The following is a 20,070-nucleotide window of genomic DNA, read 5'->3' as shown; positions in this document are numbered from 1 at the left end:
GCACAGCTTATTTTCTCAGCCATTTAAAGAAATCATAATCTAACACATATCTAGCTAGATTACTTATTAAATTCTAAGACTCCATTCCTGTTCTGTCCCCGGCAAAAGCATCACACAGACAGACAGAGAGAGAGCTTTGTTTTCTCCCTCTCCCCAGCTTTTGAAAGTATCTTGTCTCCTCATTGGTCGTTTTGGTCAGGTGCCAGCGAGGTTATCCTAGCTTCTCAACCCTTTACAGGTGAAAGGGTTTTTCCTCTGGCCAGGAGGAATTTTAAAGGTGTTTACCCTTTCCTTTATATTTATGACACAGCCATAAGCTGGGAAGCGAATGGTCACATCCTCACATTCCAAACTAGTCACATTGAAATAAGGTGCTATTGGGCTGTTAGGAATACAATCCTGTCCTGATAATGCGTATCGCCTCCAGAGAAAGGGAAGTGCCTAGAAGATGTAAAAGGAAACTTAGTTTGATAGCATCCTGTCTGGCAAGAACTCACTTATCAATAGCTGGGATGTGAAATCCTCATTTCTGTGTTTGTTCTATCACTGTAGTCCCCATTTCCCCATTGTTTATCTGTATAATCTCTGTCTGGTTCTGTGATTGTTCCTGTCTGCTGTATAATTAATTTTGCTGGGTGTAAACTAATCAAGGTGGTGGGATATAATTGGTTACATAATCATGTTACAATATGTTAGGATTGGTTAGTTAAATTTCAGTAAAATGATTGGTTAAGGTATAGCTAAGCAGAAGTCTGCAGTCAGTCAGGAAGTGCATGGGTGGGGAAATTGGAATCATGTTTTGCTAAAGGGGGAAATGGGAACAGGGAATGGGGGTGGGGAAATTGGAATCATGTTTGGCTAAGGGCAGGAATGGGAACAGGGATACGGGTGTAAGGCTCTGTGGTGTCAGAGCTGGGAAGGGGGACACTAAGGAAGGAAACTAGAATCATACTTCCTGGAAGTTCACCCCAATAAACATCGAATTGTTTGCACCTTTGGACTTCGGGTATTGTTGCTCTCTGTTCATGTGAGAAGGACCAGGGAAGTAAGTGGTCTTAAGGAGGCCTTAAGGAGTCTTAAATTGGACACTCAGAAAAGGGGGAACCTAAAATGACCAATCTCTTTAGAAAATTCTGGCTAATATTTTTACAGTAAATGTGGGTTGTTTTTCCTCTTAAATCATTGCTTTGACTTGGAAATAATCTATATCCTAACGTTACAGTGCAGTAAGCTAGTCTGAGAGTTGCAGTGGGTGTAACCTGGTGAACATGCAAGTAAAACCAGTCCCAGTGGATCCTAGAATAGAACAAACCCTCCTGAGCAGATCCTGATCTGGGGACTTGAGGGTTTTTATTGGAACTTCTGAAAGTCACATTTGCCCAACTACCCTTCTTGTAAGTGTACATTCACAAGGAATGAACAATATTCCCATTTCACATTGCCCATGTGAGGCCATTAATAAGCAAATAAATAAGCCCCAATAGAAACCCCTCAGTTTTGTGCAGTGTAATCTGCTGTCCATTAAAATGACTTTCTCCTATGCCCATTTAACCAATATAGTGTCCAATTTATTAATCTGTTTCCATACACAAATTAGAATTAATAATTGATGTGTTTCTTTTCAAATAGAAGTAGGTCAAAAGCAGTCCCTTGAGTCTGAACCCTGGTAAATGTGCAAGGTTATTTGGATTCAAATCCAAGACAAACCTGCATTCGATTAGATAAAAATGTATAGGTTTGTGGTCTCATCAGATTTCTGGCATTTTGGGACAAAAATCTCCTTAAAACAATTCATTGGAATCCAGTAAAGTCAAATACTAGCCTGGGTGAAGAATTGAACTCAAACCTTGAATTCTGACTTAAATTTAACCAGATCTGAGCTCTGCTTCCTTGGCCCATCTCTAGTTAAAAGCTTTAGTTAGACAACATTATATACATTCTCCATGTCAATGGCTTTACCAACACCTGCAAGAAAGGGGTTAGTTTGTCTTGATGTGATATTATGGTTTTCTGGGAAAGTATTCTGGTTGTCTAACCTTTTACACTTTATCTGCCTTCAACTATTTAAGTAATCCTTAGTTTTACCTTAAACTGAAATTAAACTAACTTCTCTATGGTTTTCTAATGTACAGTACACCTTTTCCTTTGTGTTATATAAGAGCCAAGAATTATTTTAGAAGACATGGGTAACATGAAACACCTTGCTTGATGCCAGGAATAGACAGAAGCTACTGTCTGCAAACAGAGGTGTCAGATCTTTACCCAGGTCTGTTAATACTCTGGAAGGGTTAATCTGAACACAGTGATCTGTTTGGGTTTAAGGCCTGGATCCCGCAATGAGTCCTGTGTGAGTACAGGGGTCCGTCCAAGCAGAGCTCATTGCAGGATTGGACCCTAAATTTGTTTAAATGACATACTGAAATATAAAATCAACTTTAAAGTGTTGCATTTAGAATTCACACATGCTCCTGCTCTTCCGTAGCCAAAGTTTTTGTCCATGAATGGGCCCATCTTCGTTGGGGGGTGTTTGATGAATACAATAATGATGCACCTTTCTATGTGTCCATAAACTCCGGAAAAGCAAGTGTTGAAGCAACAAGGTACCAGTGTTTTTATATTTTGAATTCAGCTGATGACATTTTAAATAGTTGAATGACATTTGGCACATACTTGTCTGTTTTCAGTCTGTACTTTGAGCCCCATGCAAAAAGTCTTGGCGAGTTGTTGTTCATAGTATTAAAAAAGAAGCGATAGGACAATGTGTAACAATATTGCTGCCCACAAAGCAGTCTCATTGAATTGCAGTCACTATAATTTTATAATCCAACACATTTTTTATAATAAATGAGCTTTTAATTTGGGTGCAATTGCAGATTTGAGTTACTGTTTTCTACTTTTTGATTTACCATGGCTTTATCAAATAGCGGTTAGCATGTATTAAATAAGAATGTTTTCTTAAGTTCCTCTGGGGCATGATCCTTAAAGTTCCAAACCATTCTTACTAGTTCATGTTTAGGGTATTTTTTAATATTAAAAAGGGACATGGTCAAGGTACACACCCCATTATTGACCTGCTTTAAAGCAGTTACTATCTTATGATAATGTTCTCTAGAGTCTTCATATCTAAGGGTTTTTTTAAAAGCATAGAACTCTGTCAATGAAAAACAAAAAACAGAGTGAGACTGGATATCTCAGAGGGTTGGAATGGCCCTGGTCTGAACTTGAACCAGTTTGGTAGGGCCTAAAACTCATTACCGTTTGCTAGTCACTTGTTGGCCATTGTGAAATGAATTAGTGTTTTCTGTCCAATTCCTAATGGACAAGTATCAACATCACAAAACTCCTCTGCTGCAATTAGCACTCTAATTGGCAGGTACCACTGAAGGAGACTGCGACAGGGCTCCCTTCTCCGACCTTTGGACCACCACAAACTGGCTGGACACTTTCCAGGTTTATAAGCATGAGAGTGTTATTTATTAGGTCCCTCCACCAGTTCATCAGTACAGCCTTGGGCAGTAACATACCAGTGTACGTAAACTTCCCCACAGCCCACTCTCTGGGGTGGCAGAGGGAAAGATCTCCTCATCACAGTGCCCCTGTATCTCCTGGCATCTTACCTCTTGCACTTCCTTCCTGCCTCTTAACTGCTCCCAGCTGATGGGTTGATTGCTCTCATTAGCACATCAGCCCCATGCCTAATTAGAACATTAAGCACCCATCTCTCAGGACAGGTCTACACTACAGCCTAAGTCAAGAAAGCCCCCCTCCCAACAAGCGATGTAAGCCTCGTGCTCTCCTCACCGGTGCTATGTTGACGGGAGATGCTCTCCTGCTTACATACCTTCCACTTCTCACCGAGGTGAGAGTAATTATACTGATGGGAGAGTGCTCTCCCTTAGCATAGCCCATCTTCACCAGACATGCCACAGCGGTGCAGCTGCTCCAGTATAGTGCTGTAGTGTAGACTTGCCCTCAGTTAAGTCCACTCCAGGCGGGGAATAGCTAGTAACTTAGTGACCAGTGTTGGGTCAGCTCTAGGCTCCTAGATCTCTGTCCCAGAGGCAGTGATTGAATGGGCATGGAGAATGTAGTACCAGTTCACCTCTGGAGCACGTTCTTCAAGTCTGGATTGAGGTATATTGATGGAATAGTGGAGGCACTCATCACTCCTATTGTTTCTCCTCACCTAGATGGTGTTTGATTCACAACCTATACATAGTTACTTGAGGATACCGCTGGAAAAAAAGTCTACCAGTATTTTATTATTCTGACCATTTCTAAATTAGATTGTAAACTCTTTGGGGGCAGAGATAGTGTCTAAATTTGTGTTTGAGCAATGGCTAGTACAATATAATCCCAATGATGACTGGAGGCTTTGGGCCTTACATGATTCAAATAATAAATAACAGATTACTATTTAGATTATTATTTTGATTATATGTGGCTTGTTAGCGAAGTCTCTTACTATCTTACCTCCTCTTTAGGTGTTCAGCTAGTGTCACAGGTAAATACATAGTCCAAAGCACGACAAAAGAATGCAAATATGATGAGCAGACAAAGCTGTATGAAGCTGGATGTAAATTTGTGCCAAATAAAATACAAAATGCCCCAGCATCTATAATGTACATGCAAAGCCTCCCTTCTGTAAGTATTGTTACTGCTTTTTTGACCCAGTTGGGTAGCCAATATTTGGGGTCTTGTACGTTGTTTCCAATAGGAGAAGCTGATATGTAATAAAGTATTTCTTTGATGTTTCCTGTTTATTTACAAACAGTATACACAATTCCTGTTACTCTGAAGATAGCAGGAATCAAATAAGGGGTATTTTCTTTACTCACAGATCCAAGCCTCTTTCCACGTATCACTCTGTCCAAAAAACTTCCCCTCTGCTTTCCTTCCCGGGGAGCCCTGAGTTTACCTAAGTTTATTTTTAGCTTCCCTCTCCTTGCCTGATATTTGCTGTTGGTGTAGTGGGGTGGGGCCAACTGGGTCCACAGGCTCTCATTAGCCCTTTCATTGCCAGTGTGGGGCTTATCTGTCCCATCACAGGTATATGGAAATACCCAGAGATTGTGGCTAATTTTGCTCCTTTTTGGATCAGGTAAAAATAAAAAGTTACCCAGACAGGAGGCATTTTCTGTTATAACATTGTGACAAGCCTCCTGTGAAGTGCTAAGCATTTTCAACGCCACTAAAATAAATGGAAACTGAGTGTGCTCAGCAACTTGCTAGAGGCACTCAGCACCTTACTTCTGGAGCTTTGAAAATATTATGTGACATAAATTTTGCTCTGCTAAGACTAGTAAGGGGGCAGTGAGCTGTTCATCCTCTTTAAAAGTACTCCTGACCATCAAGAAGATCAGAGAGATTTGTTTTGAAAAAACTTTTCCATTCCTGCATGATTTTCCACTGGCAGAGTGTGTTGTGTCCCAGGTGAGTTGAGATCCTTATGTATCAAAGCACTGGGACGCCATAGTAACTACATATCTGTGAACTTTATTGATGAGGTCTGCACTACCTGGGCATCCTCACAACACTGGGTAAGTAGACACACCGTGTGTCTACACCGCAATCGGAAGTATGACTGAAGCTCAGGTAGGCATCTCTGTGCTAACTTTAATATAGCTTGTGTGGCTAAAAATAGCAGCGAAGACATAATGGCATGGACACCGTGCAGGCTAGCAATCTGAGTATATATCCAGGGTTCTGGGTGAGCTTGTACAGACATGCTGAAGCCCATGCAGCCAAATCTTCCCTGCTATCTGTAGCCGCACTAGCTGGACTAAAGCTAATGTGGGTATGTCAACTTGAGCTGCAGTGCTATGCACAGTGTAAACCCTGAGACAGGTTCTTTGGGAACATGCTTCTTTGACTTCGTCCAGGGTACAGGACATAGAAAGATTATATTCTCTGTAGCCTTCAGAGTGGGCAGAGAATTTCTGTATTTGTGGTTGTCATGAGCAATGGAACAATAGTATACTGGGATTTGCTACTATATGTGTATACTTGCTTTTTTCAATAATTTTTTTCTCTTCCAATTGGCTTTATTTTAAGGTGGTTGAGTTCTGTGATCAAAGTACTCATAATGAAAAGGCTACAAATATGCAGAACAAAATGTGTAACTACCACAGCACCTGGGAAATAATTATGAACTCTCCTGACTTCAGTAACACCTCTCCAATAAATAGCACAAGCCCTCCATATGAGACCTCCTTCTCATTGCTGCAGACCAAAGACAGAGTAGTCTGTCTTGTACTGGATGTTTCTGGGAGTATGGCTCAAGTAAGAACAAACATATATAAGTTTCTTTCTTTTTTAGCAGAACTGCTTAGAAACAGTTAGGCAGTTATAAAACAATGTGGTGTGTGTATGTATGTGTCTATCTAGATATATATATATATATATATACACCCACACAAATGTTTTCTTTAGTCAATATTTCAGAAAGTATGTTTATTATTTTAGAAAATTTGATGCCATTATTTTTCCATTATACATATTTAGGGATTGCTAAAAGGAAACTCAAATTGCTAAAAATGATATGCCAGACTTAGTCTCTCTTTCCTTACAAAATATAACTACTGCTCTTTTTTTAACTTCAGCTCCAGAATGTCAGAACTACTGTAGTTCCCCAAATCAGAAAATATATCATACATGCAAGTTTTGTGCTCTGTGACTCACAAATTATTTTCAAAATAAATATGAAAGTCACTGTGTATAGCAAAATAAAAATGAAATACTTTCTCTCAATCATTCATCCTAATGAGTCAAGAATTTGGGTTGTCATAAGGTGATGCTGGATTAACCAGAGTGAGACTTTTTTTTTTAATTAAAATTTGTGCTATTTAGCCTAATTATCATCTTGGAGAGGTCCCTGTAGGTGACATGAGCCCTTAAAGAGACTCTTAATCTGTTTCGGGCCTCAAATTTATCATTCTTACAGTAAATCCAATATAACCTCCCTGAATAAGCTATGTGTTCATATGTATAAATATCATATAACAGTAGAAATGAGAGTCATGTGATAAGTTTGTCACATTTTTGCAGTTTATTTATCCTGTACCTTTACAAGCTTCAGCTGTCTTCTGCCCATAAATCCATCTCCCCAGGTTTTATTCTTACATTCCAAACCATTCCCCAGCTTCCAAGAGCTATTTTTATATCAACCTATGTTGTATTCTTTCCCCAATATACAGAATTTCTTCATCCCTAATTTGTTAGTTTCAAACATTGAATCCTGAGCCAGTGACAACGTCTATTCTCAAAAACGTTACAACTTTGAAGTGTGTTATCTCACAGACTTTCAGGGCTGGAAATAGGATCTTCCCACCAGTATATCTCTGGGAAGAGAAGGTCCTCAGCATCCCTGTGGGGAGCACAACACCCTTTTATGCCCTAGGGAGGCCCGAGACATCTTGCTTTAAAATTGTAGTATATTTATATCTGGAAAAAATGTAATTTTTAGACGTCTTTATGAGCCCTGTATGGATTGAATAATGATAACAAAGGCACCTGGCTTTACAGGTGCAGGGGTAAAAAATAATCTCAATATAAAAAAAATGAAACCTCTCTAAAACATTCAAGAATACTTTTTCCTGTTATACTGAATATATTTTCGTGTGGTAGAAAGGTTTTATCAACGCTTCTTTGGAATGACCTGCCTAGTCACTCAAAATTTCACCAAAAAGGAATAACATTAGTACTCCCAACTCATGCAGGTTAAAACTGTACTATACTGACATGAATTCCACATATATTATTATAAAGTATAAGTGTATTAATATAGCTTTATTTAAAAAAATATTTTGGGTCTTCAGTTCAACAATCAACACAACTCCACTGAGGAGTCAAATGATGATGTTTTGATAAAGTCTATTAGAAAAATCTTTGGCATATGGTATGGAATTTGCCAAGGACGGTGCATGGGATTTATATTCTCTCTCAGAAAGATAATTTATGAAGCTAACGCAGATTGAAAAGGTCTCTTAATATATTTGATGAAGATTTATAATAATGAATTCAACCAAAATGTACAGAAGGGTGATTAAAATAGCATCTGGCTACTTCTTTGGCCTACAGGGTACTATATAATGTTTTATATGATTTAAGTTTTGTGGTTCAGTATTTGTCAATATCAGATAAGGACTTCATTTAATTTATGACAAAGAAAGATATGGATAGCAAGTAAGTGGTGCATCTTGTGATGAACTACAGTTGAGCAGCATGGAATTCAGTGCTTTTGAAAGTAAAGCACTAAACACTGGCTGAAAACATGTACAGTGCAGATATACCCTGTGTAAGCTTCCCCTATATTGCTCTTCCTAATATGCCATACCAGTACAATTCTATTTCTGGGACTGATCTTTAGCAAAGATTGACAGTTTCCACAAATTATCTAGTGATGTTATGATGTGATAAATGTCTGTCATGCATGACACATTCTATGAAATCACCCAACTGGGGACTGAGAGGCCCAGGATGTAAATGTACCAACCTAGAGATAATACTGCAAAATCTGGATCACAAGTGAAATGAGTGTGGCGTTCTCTAATGATTATCTGTCCTCATCACACAATCAATATTTTTGACACAGCTGGCATTCCTTCCTCTGGAGAGATTTCAGATTGGAAGAGCAGCTGTGGAGGTACAGTAAACGAGCAGTCTGGAAAAGCTTTTGTAAACTAGTGCTATGAGTATTTTACTCTCATTAGCATCAAATTCACCCCAAAGCTATTAAGAGGCAAACTCGTTAACTAAGATGTGCACCTAGATTTCCAGAGATAAAAATACAGCAATTGTCCATCTCCTAACCTTAATATAGGAAAGGATGAGAATCCTTAAAAAGATCAAGAATAATGACAGCTAGTTTTAATAGAGAAAGAAAATCTTCCAAGGGTAAACTTTCTCAGCTGGTTTTCAGCAATCTGTTCAAATATTTACATTTAAAATAAATTCTTTCACTAAAATTAACAAATTTTCCAAGTGCCAGGTGCCTGTGAAATAGAGGGGCTATCCTAATGCATCGGTAGGTTGAGTGCTGTTCTCTGAGCCTGCAGCCATTTTACCTAAACAAATTATGTGACACAATCTGATTTGTGACCATGCGATCACATTATTAGAAAGCTGTTTGGCTCACACTGTTATATATCTCCTGGAGGTTTCAGTATGCAGATACTCTTTCATGATAGCCAGACATGGCACACATCTCCAGTGGTTTGGAAAGAATATGCCGGGGTGATATATGGGGTACTTTGGGGTACTCAGATATTGGAAAATTAGAAAACTACCCATATTTTCCATCCAAATCTCTCATCTACTCCATGTCAGGTACATTTCAATTTATTTGTACAAACTGAACAATATTAGTAATTGCTGTATTCTTGCTTTTTGCTGTCTCTTCTGAAAAGCCTTGAGCATTCTAAGAACGTTCTTTCTTCACCTGCAGAATAACCGCATTAATCGTCTCTACCAATCTGCGGAGATATTCCTACTACAGATTGTTGAAATGGGTTCCTGGGTTGGAATGACCACATTCCAGTCCACAGCACAAATTAAAATTAATCTACAACAAATAGTTAGTGAGAATGTACGCCAGAATCTTATCAAACACCTGCCTACATCAGCTGATGGAGGAACTAACATCTGCGAAGGAGTACGCAAAGGATTTGAGGTGAAGGAGAACATTAGGGGGAATGTGTCCTGGAATGCAGTGACACTGAAATGGAATTAGGAATCTTGGTGGATATCCAGCTGAACATAAGCTTTGAGTGCAGTGATATAGCCAAGAGAGCTAATGTGATCCATTCCTAGGATGTATAAGGAGGAGAATAGTGAGTAGAAGTAGGGAGGTGATTTCACCTCTGTGTACAGCAGTACTGAGATCATTACTGGAATACTGGGACTGGTTCTGGTGTCCACATTCAGAAAGGATGTAGGGAAACTGGAAGGGGTTCAGAAGAGAGCCACAAGAACAACTAAAGGTTTAGAAAATGTGCTTTATAGTGAGAAACTTAGGAAGCTCAATCTGTTCAGTTCAACAAAAGCAAGATCAGGGCCTAAGAAATTAACAAGGCCCTGCCATGTTTATACTACAAAAAAAATTAAAACTGCATTGAAACAATCTTACAAGAATGCTTTGCAGGAATCTCAAGGCATTTTGCAGAAGATCAAAATCATATAATGTCTTACAAGAAATTCCACATTTTGTTTATTTTAGCATTGGTTAGTTCACGGATGGCACTAAGCTGGGGGGAAAGAGGTAGATACAGTGGAGGGTAGGGATAGGGTCCAGAGTGACCTAGACAAATTGGAGGATTGGGCCAAAAGAAATCTGATGAGGTTCACCAAGGACAAGTGCAGAATCCTGCACTTAGGAAGGAAGAATCCTTTGAACTGCTACAGGCTGGGGACCGACTGGCTTCGCAGCAGTTCTGCAGAAAAGGACCTGGAGATTATAGTGGACGAGAAGCTGGATATGAGTCAACAGTGTGCCCTTGTTGCCAAGAAGGCCAACAGCATATTGGCCGTGTTAGTAGGAGCATTGCCAGCAGATCGAGGGATGTGATTATTCCCCTCTATTCGGCACTGGTGAGTCCACACCTGGAGTATTGCGTCCAATTTTGGTCCCACCACTACAGAAGGGTTGTGGACAAATTGGAGAGAGTGCAGCGGAGGGCAATGAAAATGATTAGGGGGCTGGGACACATCACTTACGAGGAGTGGCTGAGGGAACTGGGCTTATTTAGTCTGCAGAAGACAAGAGTGAGGGGAGATTTGATCGCAGCCTTCAACTACCTGAAGGGGGGTTCCAATTCTCAGTGGCAGCAGATGACAGAACAAGAAGCAATGGTCTCAAGTTGCAGTGGGGGAATTCTAGGTTGGATATTAGGAAAAACTATTTCACTAGGACAGTGGTGAAACACTGGAATGGGTTACCTAGAGAGGTGATAGAATCTCCATCCTTATAGGTTTTTAAGACCCAGCTTGACAAAGCCCTGACTGGGATGATTTAGTTTGAGTTGGTCCAGCTTTGAGCAGGGGATTGGACTAGATGACTTCATGAGGTCTCTTCCAACCCTAATCTTCTATCATTCTATGGTTTCAGCATGGTTTCATTCTGAAATGTGGTTAAATAAAAATGGAACCATCTAATGCTGTGATTTCTCAAGTCACTAACGAGAACAGAACTGTGTTCAAGGTAGCTTTCCATAGCCTTAAGGGACATGTTCAGGGCTTCTGGAAAATGCACTGTGGATATGCTGTCATTGGCAGCAGGACCTGGAGTGAGGGCACACATTACAACTTCTTGGAAGAGATGTAAGGAATATGCTACCCTTAGACACCTCTCCCCTGAACAAACCATCCTGCTCTGTACAAGCAGGATAATTCAGACACTTTCAATTCAGCCATTGCCACATAACACAATCTCCACTTGCAGCACAATTCACACTTGTAAGGAAAGGATCTTGCCTTACAACTGATAACCATTTCCCTTGACATAGACACTAGATGTGCTAGGGCAGCTAAAATTTACAAAGGGGTGGGCAAACTTTTTGGCCCGAGGGCCACATCGGGGTTGCAAAACTGTATGGAGGGCTGGGTAGGGAAGGCTATGCCCCCCCAAACAGCCTGGCCCCTGCCCCCTATCCGCCCCGTCCCACTTCCTGCCCCCTCAGAGCATCCCACCCATCCAACCCCCCCTGCTCCCTGTCCCCTGACTGCCCCGACCCCTATCCACACCCCTGCCCCGTGACTGGCCCCCCGGGACTCCCACAGCTTTCCAACCGCCCTTGTTCCCCGTCCCCTGACCGCCACCCCCAGAACCACTGCCCCATTCAACTGCCCCCTGATGGGCCCCCCAGGACTCCCACACCTATCCAACCGCCCCCTGTTCCCTGTCCCCTGACTGATCCCTGGAACCTCCCGCCCCGGCCCCCTTACCATGCCCCTCAGAGCAGCATGTCTGGCAGCCGCGTCGCCTGGCCAGAGCCAGACACGTTGCTGTGCTGCCCTGCAACAGCGCACAGCCCCACCACCCAGAGCGCTGCGGGGGAGAGGGAACAGCGAGGGAGGGGCCGGGGCTAGCCTCCCCGGCTGGGAGCTCAGGAGCCAGGCAGGACGGGCCCGCGGGCTGTAGTTTGCCCACCTCTGATTTACAACAAAGTCCTATTGCTAACACCTGATATTCTCTTTTCAATTCAGATGATTAAACAAAAATACACGAATCTCTATGGTTCTGAAATTGTACTGCTGACAGATGGAGAGGATACATGTATGAGCAATTGCCTTACGGAGGTAGAAAAGAGTGGCTCAATCATTCACACCATTGCTTTGGGGCCAAATGCTGCTCCAGAACTAGAACAATTTTCAGATGTGACAGGTGAGTAACTTTCTAAACTAACCCTTTTTTTGGCTTGCATACATGAAGCATGAAATGTAAAAGCAGAGTGAAAAGAAAAGGAGTACTTGTGGCACCTTAGAGACTAACCAATTTATTTGAGCATAAGCTTTTGTGAGCTACAGCTCACTTCATCGGATATGAAGTGAGCTGTAGCTCACGAAAGCTTATGCTCAAATAAATTGGTTAGTCTCTAAGGTGCCACAAGTACTCCTTTTCTTTTTGCGAATACAGACTAACACAGCTGTTACTCTAAAAACAGAGTGGTTTACAACTTGTAATATGAAAAGAAAGTAAACTTAGTAACCTAATTCCAGTCGTATTTACAGAATGCTTATTTTCACCTAAATAAACACAACAATATTGGGAGCAATTGTTTATCTTTACCTGTCCTCGCTTTAAAAAAACTGTAACCTGGTAACACCCTGCTAAATAGTGTTAGCGTGCTTTCCCTTCTCCCTCCCACTTCCCTGGTTCTTGTCACGCAGATACCAAGCAGCAAAAGACCAGAAGTCTGAAGTGCAGACAACATGATGTTTATTGGGGTTAGTTTACAAGCAAGCATATTCTGAAGCCCTTCACACCAGTCAGGCTTATCTCTATATGCCAATAGAGTCTGTTCCCCAGTGTCTCCCTTCCCAGTTCTGATGCCGCAGAGCATTTACCCCGTGTCCCCCTTCCCAGCTCTGACGCCGCAGAGCCTTGCCTGTGTTCCTGTTCCCCATTCCCTGTTCCCATTCCCCTTGCCTTAGCAAGCATGATTCCAATTTCCCTTCCACTTCCTGTTTGACCCCAGTTTATATAGGAATATTCACAGCTATACTTTAACCAATCATTTTACTGAAATTTAACTAACCAATCCTAATATATTGTAATATAATTGTCTCACCAATTATATCCCACTACCCTCTTTAACTTACACCTAGCAAAATTCATTATACAGCAGACAGAAACAATTAGAGAACCAGACAGATTAACAATAAAAAAGTGGGGGCCATCAAGATAAAACAATACAGAAATGAGGGTTTCACAACCACAACCATTAATAAGTGATTTATTGCCAGACAGGATGCTATCAAACTAAGTTTTCTTTAACCATCTTAAGATCTGTTTCTCTATCCGGTGGTGATGGGAACTATCAGCTCAGGATCGTCTTCCTAACAACCCAATACCACCTTATTTCAGTGTGACTGGTTTGGGATGTGAGGATGTGACTGTTCGCGTCCCAGTTTATGGCTACCCCTGCTGCCTAGACAAAGGCCTTAGCTTAAGAACCAGGCCTCAGACTATCCTAGTGAGAGAAGGCCCATACACAGGCGGACTTGTGATTTTGATTCTTTAATTTTATACCTCTATAACTAGCTAAGTGATAAAAATACACCTAAGTTCTTAAAGTATAGGCCTTTGCAGGCAGGCCTGAATATTTATATTCTAACACTCCACCCCTTTCTTTTTCTTTTGGGAATCCTCCTGCCCAGGTATCCCTGGAAAAGCATAGGACATATGGCGACACTTCCTGATAGGGCCAGGCATCAAGGTGGAAGGTGTCGATGATCCATCTGTCCCATTGCCCCTTGTGTGGTACAGTGCCCTGCACCTTCCCTTGTAGGGGCATACCACACCTATTCCAATTAGTGTTCCAGACTTCCCACTATAGTGGGCCCGAGAAGGTTGGGTCCAGGTTGTCTAGTCTACATTACTTATAAGTTATCATTAGTGGCATAGCAAGGTTTGATAATGATATTACTGCAGTGAAGGGTTCATGTAGCGTTCATGCACCTGGAAACAGTCAGGGCACACCCTGACTGTTGTGTAGGAGCAATGCACACATTGCTCTGTTCTATCCAAGGACATGGACCATGAAAACATGGACCATCTGGGAAGTCAAAATAAGGACATCAGCTGTGGGAAGCTTCCTCGGCCGAAGCTCAAGGCCTGAGAATAAAGATTGTAGTAGATAGAGGCTAGTAAATAGGAATATTAATTAAAGTCATATTATTTTCTTTGTTGATGCCTTTTGCGGTCGGTTGGAGTATGTGATGCGCAGGGGGGAGAGAAATAAAAGAGGTGGAAAAGCTGACAGGGGTGATCCCATCAGCAGACCAGCCTGCTTGCTTGCCTAAAGTCGTGTCCTGTCTTGTATTGAACCGCCACACTGCAGGATGTTTTTCTAAACAAAAAGATAAGCTCAGTGTTGAAATGATTAACATTGTATTTCTGTTGTTTACTTGGCAGTGGTGTGTAAACTTAATAGTGAAATAATTACCCCCTCACAAATCATCACAGCTGGAGGGCTCTAGCTGAGGAGTCTGTAACCAATGTCACTACACTAGTGATCAGGAGACTCAGTCAGCTCTGCTTTCAGTGGAAGCTGCACTGTTACTTTTAACTTCAGCCATTTTAAGGAAAGCCAGATGAGTGCTGGGTGATGCTGCAGTACAGGGCACCTACCAATGGGAATTCCATGTGTTAATTTACAGTGTAAGTTTACTCAAAATAGTGACTATGTATAAATTGCATCTTCTTAGTCAGAGATGCTCCTTTTGTGTATTCAGAATCACATCTGCTTGCTTCAGGGACTTAAATAAGATTGTACTGCTTTTTACTCTTGTTAGCACTGTACAGCCAACATGGCTGTGAGAGAACAAGCTTTTCACAGAATCTTCAGTGCTAGTGATTGATGTGTGATCCAGAAAGAACCCAGATGGTCTTTCAGAGCCCAGTCTCAGCGGGCAGGGCTCACCTGTTTGAAACAAATGCCAGATTTCCAAGGACACTGAGCACCAGAAATTCCCATTGGAGTTATGGGTGCTCAGCACATATGAAAGAGGCCCAAATGTTATACTGGTAAACTAACCAGGTTTGATCTGAGTCATTGAGAAGCAATAATCATGGAATGCTACAATGTTATTTTTACAGAGGCGTCTTTCAAAACGGAATTACACTTTACAAGTAGTGCATGGCTCAAAGTCCAGACTTACCAAGAACAGACTTTAAGTGAGTCAGCACAGTGTGCTGGATGAAGTGCTAGATGTGACCAAGCTAGGTGGAGTTAAAATGTGAACAGATGGGATCATTTCCCAGGTCAAACTAGCTTTTTGCAGGAACGGTTTTAGGTGGTATTAATTGTATTAATTGATTGCATTTGTATTAATTGATTCCCCACCACCCAGTGGTTCCTCCCTGCATTGCCCCATGAATAGAGGATAATAAAGGAACAAGATTTAATTTATCAAATGAACACTGTGCTTATAGCAACAGCCAACTACCATAACGCACATAACAAAGACCTACTGTTTTACAGTAAATGACTATTCTGATTATTTTAACCATCATATTTCAGGAGGTTTAAAGTTTTATGCCACAGATACCGTTGATTCCAATGGCCTAATTGATGCATTCAGTGGAATTTCATCAGGAAGTGGAAATATTTCTGAACAGTCTATTCAGGTCTGAGATTCAAACCTTTGTTTTTTTTCACATTATTAATTAATTACTGATCAATTAGAGTAATTTTAGTAGTCAGTAATCTTAACTATTGCACTGCCAGTGACTGACCTTAAAATTGAAGTATAAACTGATATTTGGAAATGGCTGTGGGAATTTCTGTGGTCTGTTATATTAGCAATGAAATGAAACAGCCAGTGAAAGAAAGGAAATTAGAATTTCTCACGATTAGCTAATGCAAAAGGACTTATAGACAGAGGTAGGCAGAAATACCACAGAACATTCAGCCACTCCTGTATGGAATGCTGTAAACAAGTCATTTTTGTCTTCCAGAGCATCTTACTTAATACTATTATCAATAAAGAGGAAAATACCCCAATTACTTCTCTTCTAAACAGTAGATAGCATTTTGATTCCCAGCTTTCCTGGCACTTTTCATGATCTATCTCAACTCAGCAACAATTTCTTCAAAATAATTGCGGCTAGTAGTACTGAGTTTTCTCCTCCTCCTCTTTCTACCAGAGCTCTTGGGTTGTGCTATTTATAACTTAACAACTCAGCCCTCACTTTGTTAATGCTCAGCTATGGACCCAGTTTTGCACTTTATCTGAATCATTCGCAGCAGCTAACATAGAACTGGTCATGGACAACTTAGCTTGTCTGCAACTGTATACTGGTCTTGTTAAGAACATAAGAACGGCCATACTGGGTCAGACCAATGGTCCATCTAGCCCATTATCCTGTCTTCCAACAGCGGCTGGCCCCAGATGCTTCAGAGGGAATGAATAGAACAGGGCAGTTTATGAACTGATCCATCCCCTGTTGTCCAGGCCCAGCTTCTGGCAGTCAGAGGATCAGTGATACCCTCAGCATGGAGTTGCAACCCTACCCATCTTGGCAAGTAGCCATTGATGGACCTACCCTCCATGAATTTATCTAATTCTTTTTGCAAAAAGAAAAGGAGTACTTGTGGCACCTTAGAGCCTAACCAATTTATTCATCTGATGAAGTGAGCTGTAGCTCATGAAAGCTTATGCTCAAATAAATTGGTCAGTCTCTAAGGTGCCACAAGTACTCCTTTTCTTTTTGCGAATACAGACTAACACAGCTTTTACTCTGAACCCTAATTCTTTTTGGCACCTACTTATAATTTTGGCCTTCACCACATTCCCTGGCAACAGGTTTCACAGGCTGACTGTATGTTTTGTGAAGAAGTACTTCCTTAGGTTTGTTTTAAACCTGCTGAATATTAATTTCATTTGGTGGCACCTGGTTCTTGTGTTATCTGAAGGGGTAACTAACACTTCCTTATGCACTTACTACACACTGTGATGGGTCCTCTTACCACAAGGTACACCTCCTCCTGGCCATTCTGGGGATTAGCTCCTTCCAGGTGCTGTGCCCTCCTCTGGCCATCTCTCCACCCATCATCCTCTCTCACCCTGAGGCCCCTCTCGCTCCAGGAGCTGCAGATTCCTCTTTGTGAGTTGGCCCTCCAGCCAGGTCACTATGCTCCTTTTCCAGGGTATCAAAGTCTTTCAGGGCAAACTGTCCCAGGCACTCTGCTATCCACTGCTGGGTCTGTGTCACTTCCCCAGTGGCTGGTAGGGATTCCTCAGTCCCATCCACTACTCCTGGTTCCAACTCAGGGACCCTCTGGTCAGCAGCCGAGGTCTGCTCTATCCTATACCTTGTTGCTTTTCCCCTGAGCCTTTCTTACCTTTCAGGCTCCACCTCCTGTTCTCTGGGTTTGCCAGCTCAAGCTCCCTCCTCCCAGGGAGTAACTGCAGATTACACTCTATAGTCCCAAACACACCTCCCTTCACCCAGGGAGTGACTGCAGACTACTTCTCTGCAGCCCCTTCCCCCCCATTGCTCTCAGCTACTGGGCTTTGTACAGGCCCCTCCTGATCCTGTGCAGCTGAGCTTCCCTCTTATCTCTTGACTGTTTACTTTGCTTAAGAGCCTTTGGTGAGGAACCTTGTCAAACATAGGCACAGGAATTAAGGGTGTGGGGGGTGCTACAGCACCCACATGTTTTACATGGGGCTCAGCTCCCAGACCTGCACCCAGGGTCCCAGCTGCCGGCTCCACACCTGGAGCTCCACACCTGCCCCCAGCTGTGGCCCCATCCTTGGCCCCCTTACCCTGTGCAAGTCCCTCCCTCCCAGAGCCACGGCCCTGCTCCCGGCCCCAGCTCTAGGATTGAGGAGGGCGGGGTGCCAGGTGGGGTAAGGGATGAGGTAAAAAGTTTGAGGGGCACTGCTTTACAGTTTTCTGGCTTTCAGCACCCCTACTATAAAAAGTGTTTCAGAACCATTATTGTCAAAGGCTTTCTAAAAGTCCATGTACACTATTGTAACAGGGGGCTTGGAGGGCCAAGCAGCCTAGTGGTTGAAGTGCTTGACTTCTGGTCCCTGCTTGGTTGAGGTGCCTCAGTCTTTAAAACAGGGAGGGAGGGGTAGGGAGACCCAAGCTCTCCCACTCCATGGGATCCCAGTTCAGGGCCCTGTGTATGTCAACCCCTGAGAAGGGGATTTCCCAGCAAGGAGTCTACATCCACTGCCCTGGGCTACTTCCTACCGCTTCCCCTTCAGTTTGGGATGTGACCCCTATAGTCCAAGTTCCTGTGGTGTCTTGTCTCTGTTAGTGCCCTTTTATGGTCCCTGGGCAGCATCCTGTTGCAGCCCTGGTCCCTCCAGGCAGGGCAACCATAAGTTTGGTGGGATCAGACTCCCACAAGGTACCTGTTATTTTGTAGGCCGGGTGTTCCTAAGCCTCTTCCACAGTCTCCTTTGGCCAGGGAGACCGTGCTTGTTTTGTAGTGGCTGCCCTGGCTTGCAGACTGGTGATCCTTCCCCTCAGGTAGGGAGACAGCTAGATCCTGCCTCTTCACCAGTCAGCCAGAACAGAGCCAGGCTCCCTCCTTTTATCTTTCCTCCAGGCCTGGTAGTGTCTGTCAGTATAATTGGGTGAGGCTAGCTGGGCCCAAAATGATCTCTTTAACCCCTTCCATGATAGCAGGCAGTTTCTCTGCTTCATCACAACTATATCCACTGGATCACTCTTATCCACATGCTTACTGACACCCTCAAAGAATTCTAATAGATGTGTGAGGCATGGATTTCTCTTTCCAAAAACCATTTTGACTCTTCCTCAACATATCATGTTAATCCGTATGTCTGATAATTCTGTTCTTTATTATTGTTTCAATCAGTTTCCCTGGTACTGAAGTTAGGCTTACTGGCCAGGATCACCTCTGGAGCCTTTTTAAAAAGATTGGCTTTACATTAGCCAACCTCCAGTCATCTGATACAGAGACTGATTTAAGCAATAAGTTACATACCACAGTTAGGCCTGGTCTATACTTGGGGTGGGAGTGGGGAGGGATTGAGCTAAGTTACACAACTTCAGCTACGTGCATAACGTAGCTGAAGTCGGCGTACTTAGATCTACTTACCACGGTGTCTTCACTGCGGTAGGTCAACTGCTGATGCTCCCCCGTTGACTCTGCCTACGCTTCTTGCTCCAGTGGAGTACTGGAGTCGACGGGAGAGTGCTCGGCAGTCGATTTATCGCGTCTTCACTAGATGCGATAAATCGACCCCCGCTGGATCGATCTCTCCAGAGGTAAGTGTAGACATGCCCTTAGTAGTCCTGCAATTTTATGTATGAGTTACTTCAGAATTCTTGGGTGAATACCATCTAGTCCTGGTGAGTTATTACTGTTTAATTTATCTATTTGTTCCAAAACCTCCACTGGCATCTCAATATGGGACAGTTCCTCAAATTTGTCACTTAAAAAGCGTTGGTCAGGTGTGGGAATCTCCCTCACATCCACTGCAGTGAGTGAAGACCAATGCTAAGAATTCATTTAGCATCACCACAACAGCCTTGTCATCCTTGAGTGCTCCTTTAGCACCTTGATCATCCAGTGGATCTTTTGTCTCTTTTGCTAGTTGTTCTTTAAATTCTTTTGTGGCCTAATTAAACTTTTATACTTGAGTTGCCAGAGTTTGTTCCTTTCTATTTTCCTTAGTGGGATTTGACTTCCAGTTTTTAAAACTTGTCTTTTTGACTCTAACCACATCTATTTACTCTGCTTTACTGTTTAATGATGGTGGCATTGTTTTGGTCCTCTTCCTGTTTTGTTTTCTTATTGGGGGGTATACAGATAGTTTGAGCCTCTGTTATGTGTTTTTTAAAAGTTTCCATGCGGTTTGAAG

The 20,070-nt window shown here is 42.3% G+C and overlaps 1 protein-coding gene across 1 annotated transcript in view; it reads left to right on the top strand.

Annotated features, from left to right (window-relative positions):
• Positions 1-20,070, top strand: part of LOC140916628 (calcium-activated chloride channel regulator 1) — a 35,008-nt gene that overhangs the window by 3,518 nt on the left and 11,420 nt on the right. Inside the window, exons 5-10 of the mRNA XM_073358301.1 lie at positions 2,483-2,600; positions 4,485-4,644; positions 6,055-6,282; positions 9,446-9,670; positions 12,202-12,379; positions 15,741-15,847. Coding sequence (XP_073214402.1) covers positions 2,483-2,600; positions 4,485-4,644; positions 6,055-6,282; positions 9,446-9,670; positions 12,202-12,379; positions 15,741-15,847 — 1,016 coding nt within the window. The remainder of the gene's footprint in view (positions 1-2,482; positions 2,601-4,484; positions 4,645-6,054; positions 6,283-9,445; positions 9,671-12,201; positions 12,380-15,740; positions 15,848-20,070) is intronic.

Source organism: Lepidochelys kempii, chromosome 8 (assembly GCF_965140285.1).
Source record: "Lepidochelys kempii isolate rLepKem1 chromosome 8, rLepKem1.hap1, whole genome shotgun sequence".
Lineage (NCBI taxonomy): Eukaryota > Metazoa > Chordata > Testudines > Cheloniidae > Lepidochelys > Lepidochelys kempii.
This window is presented reverse-complemented; position numbering and strand designations above follow the sequence as displayed.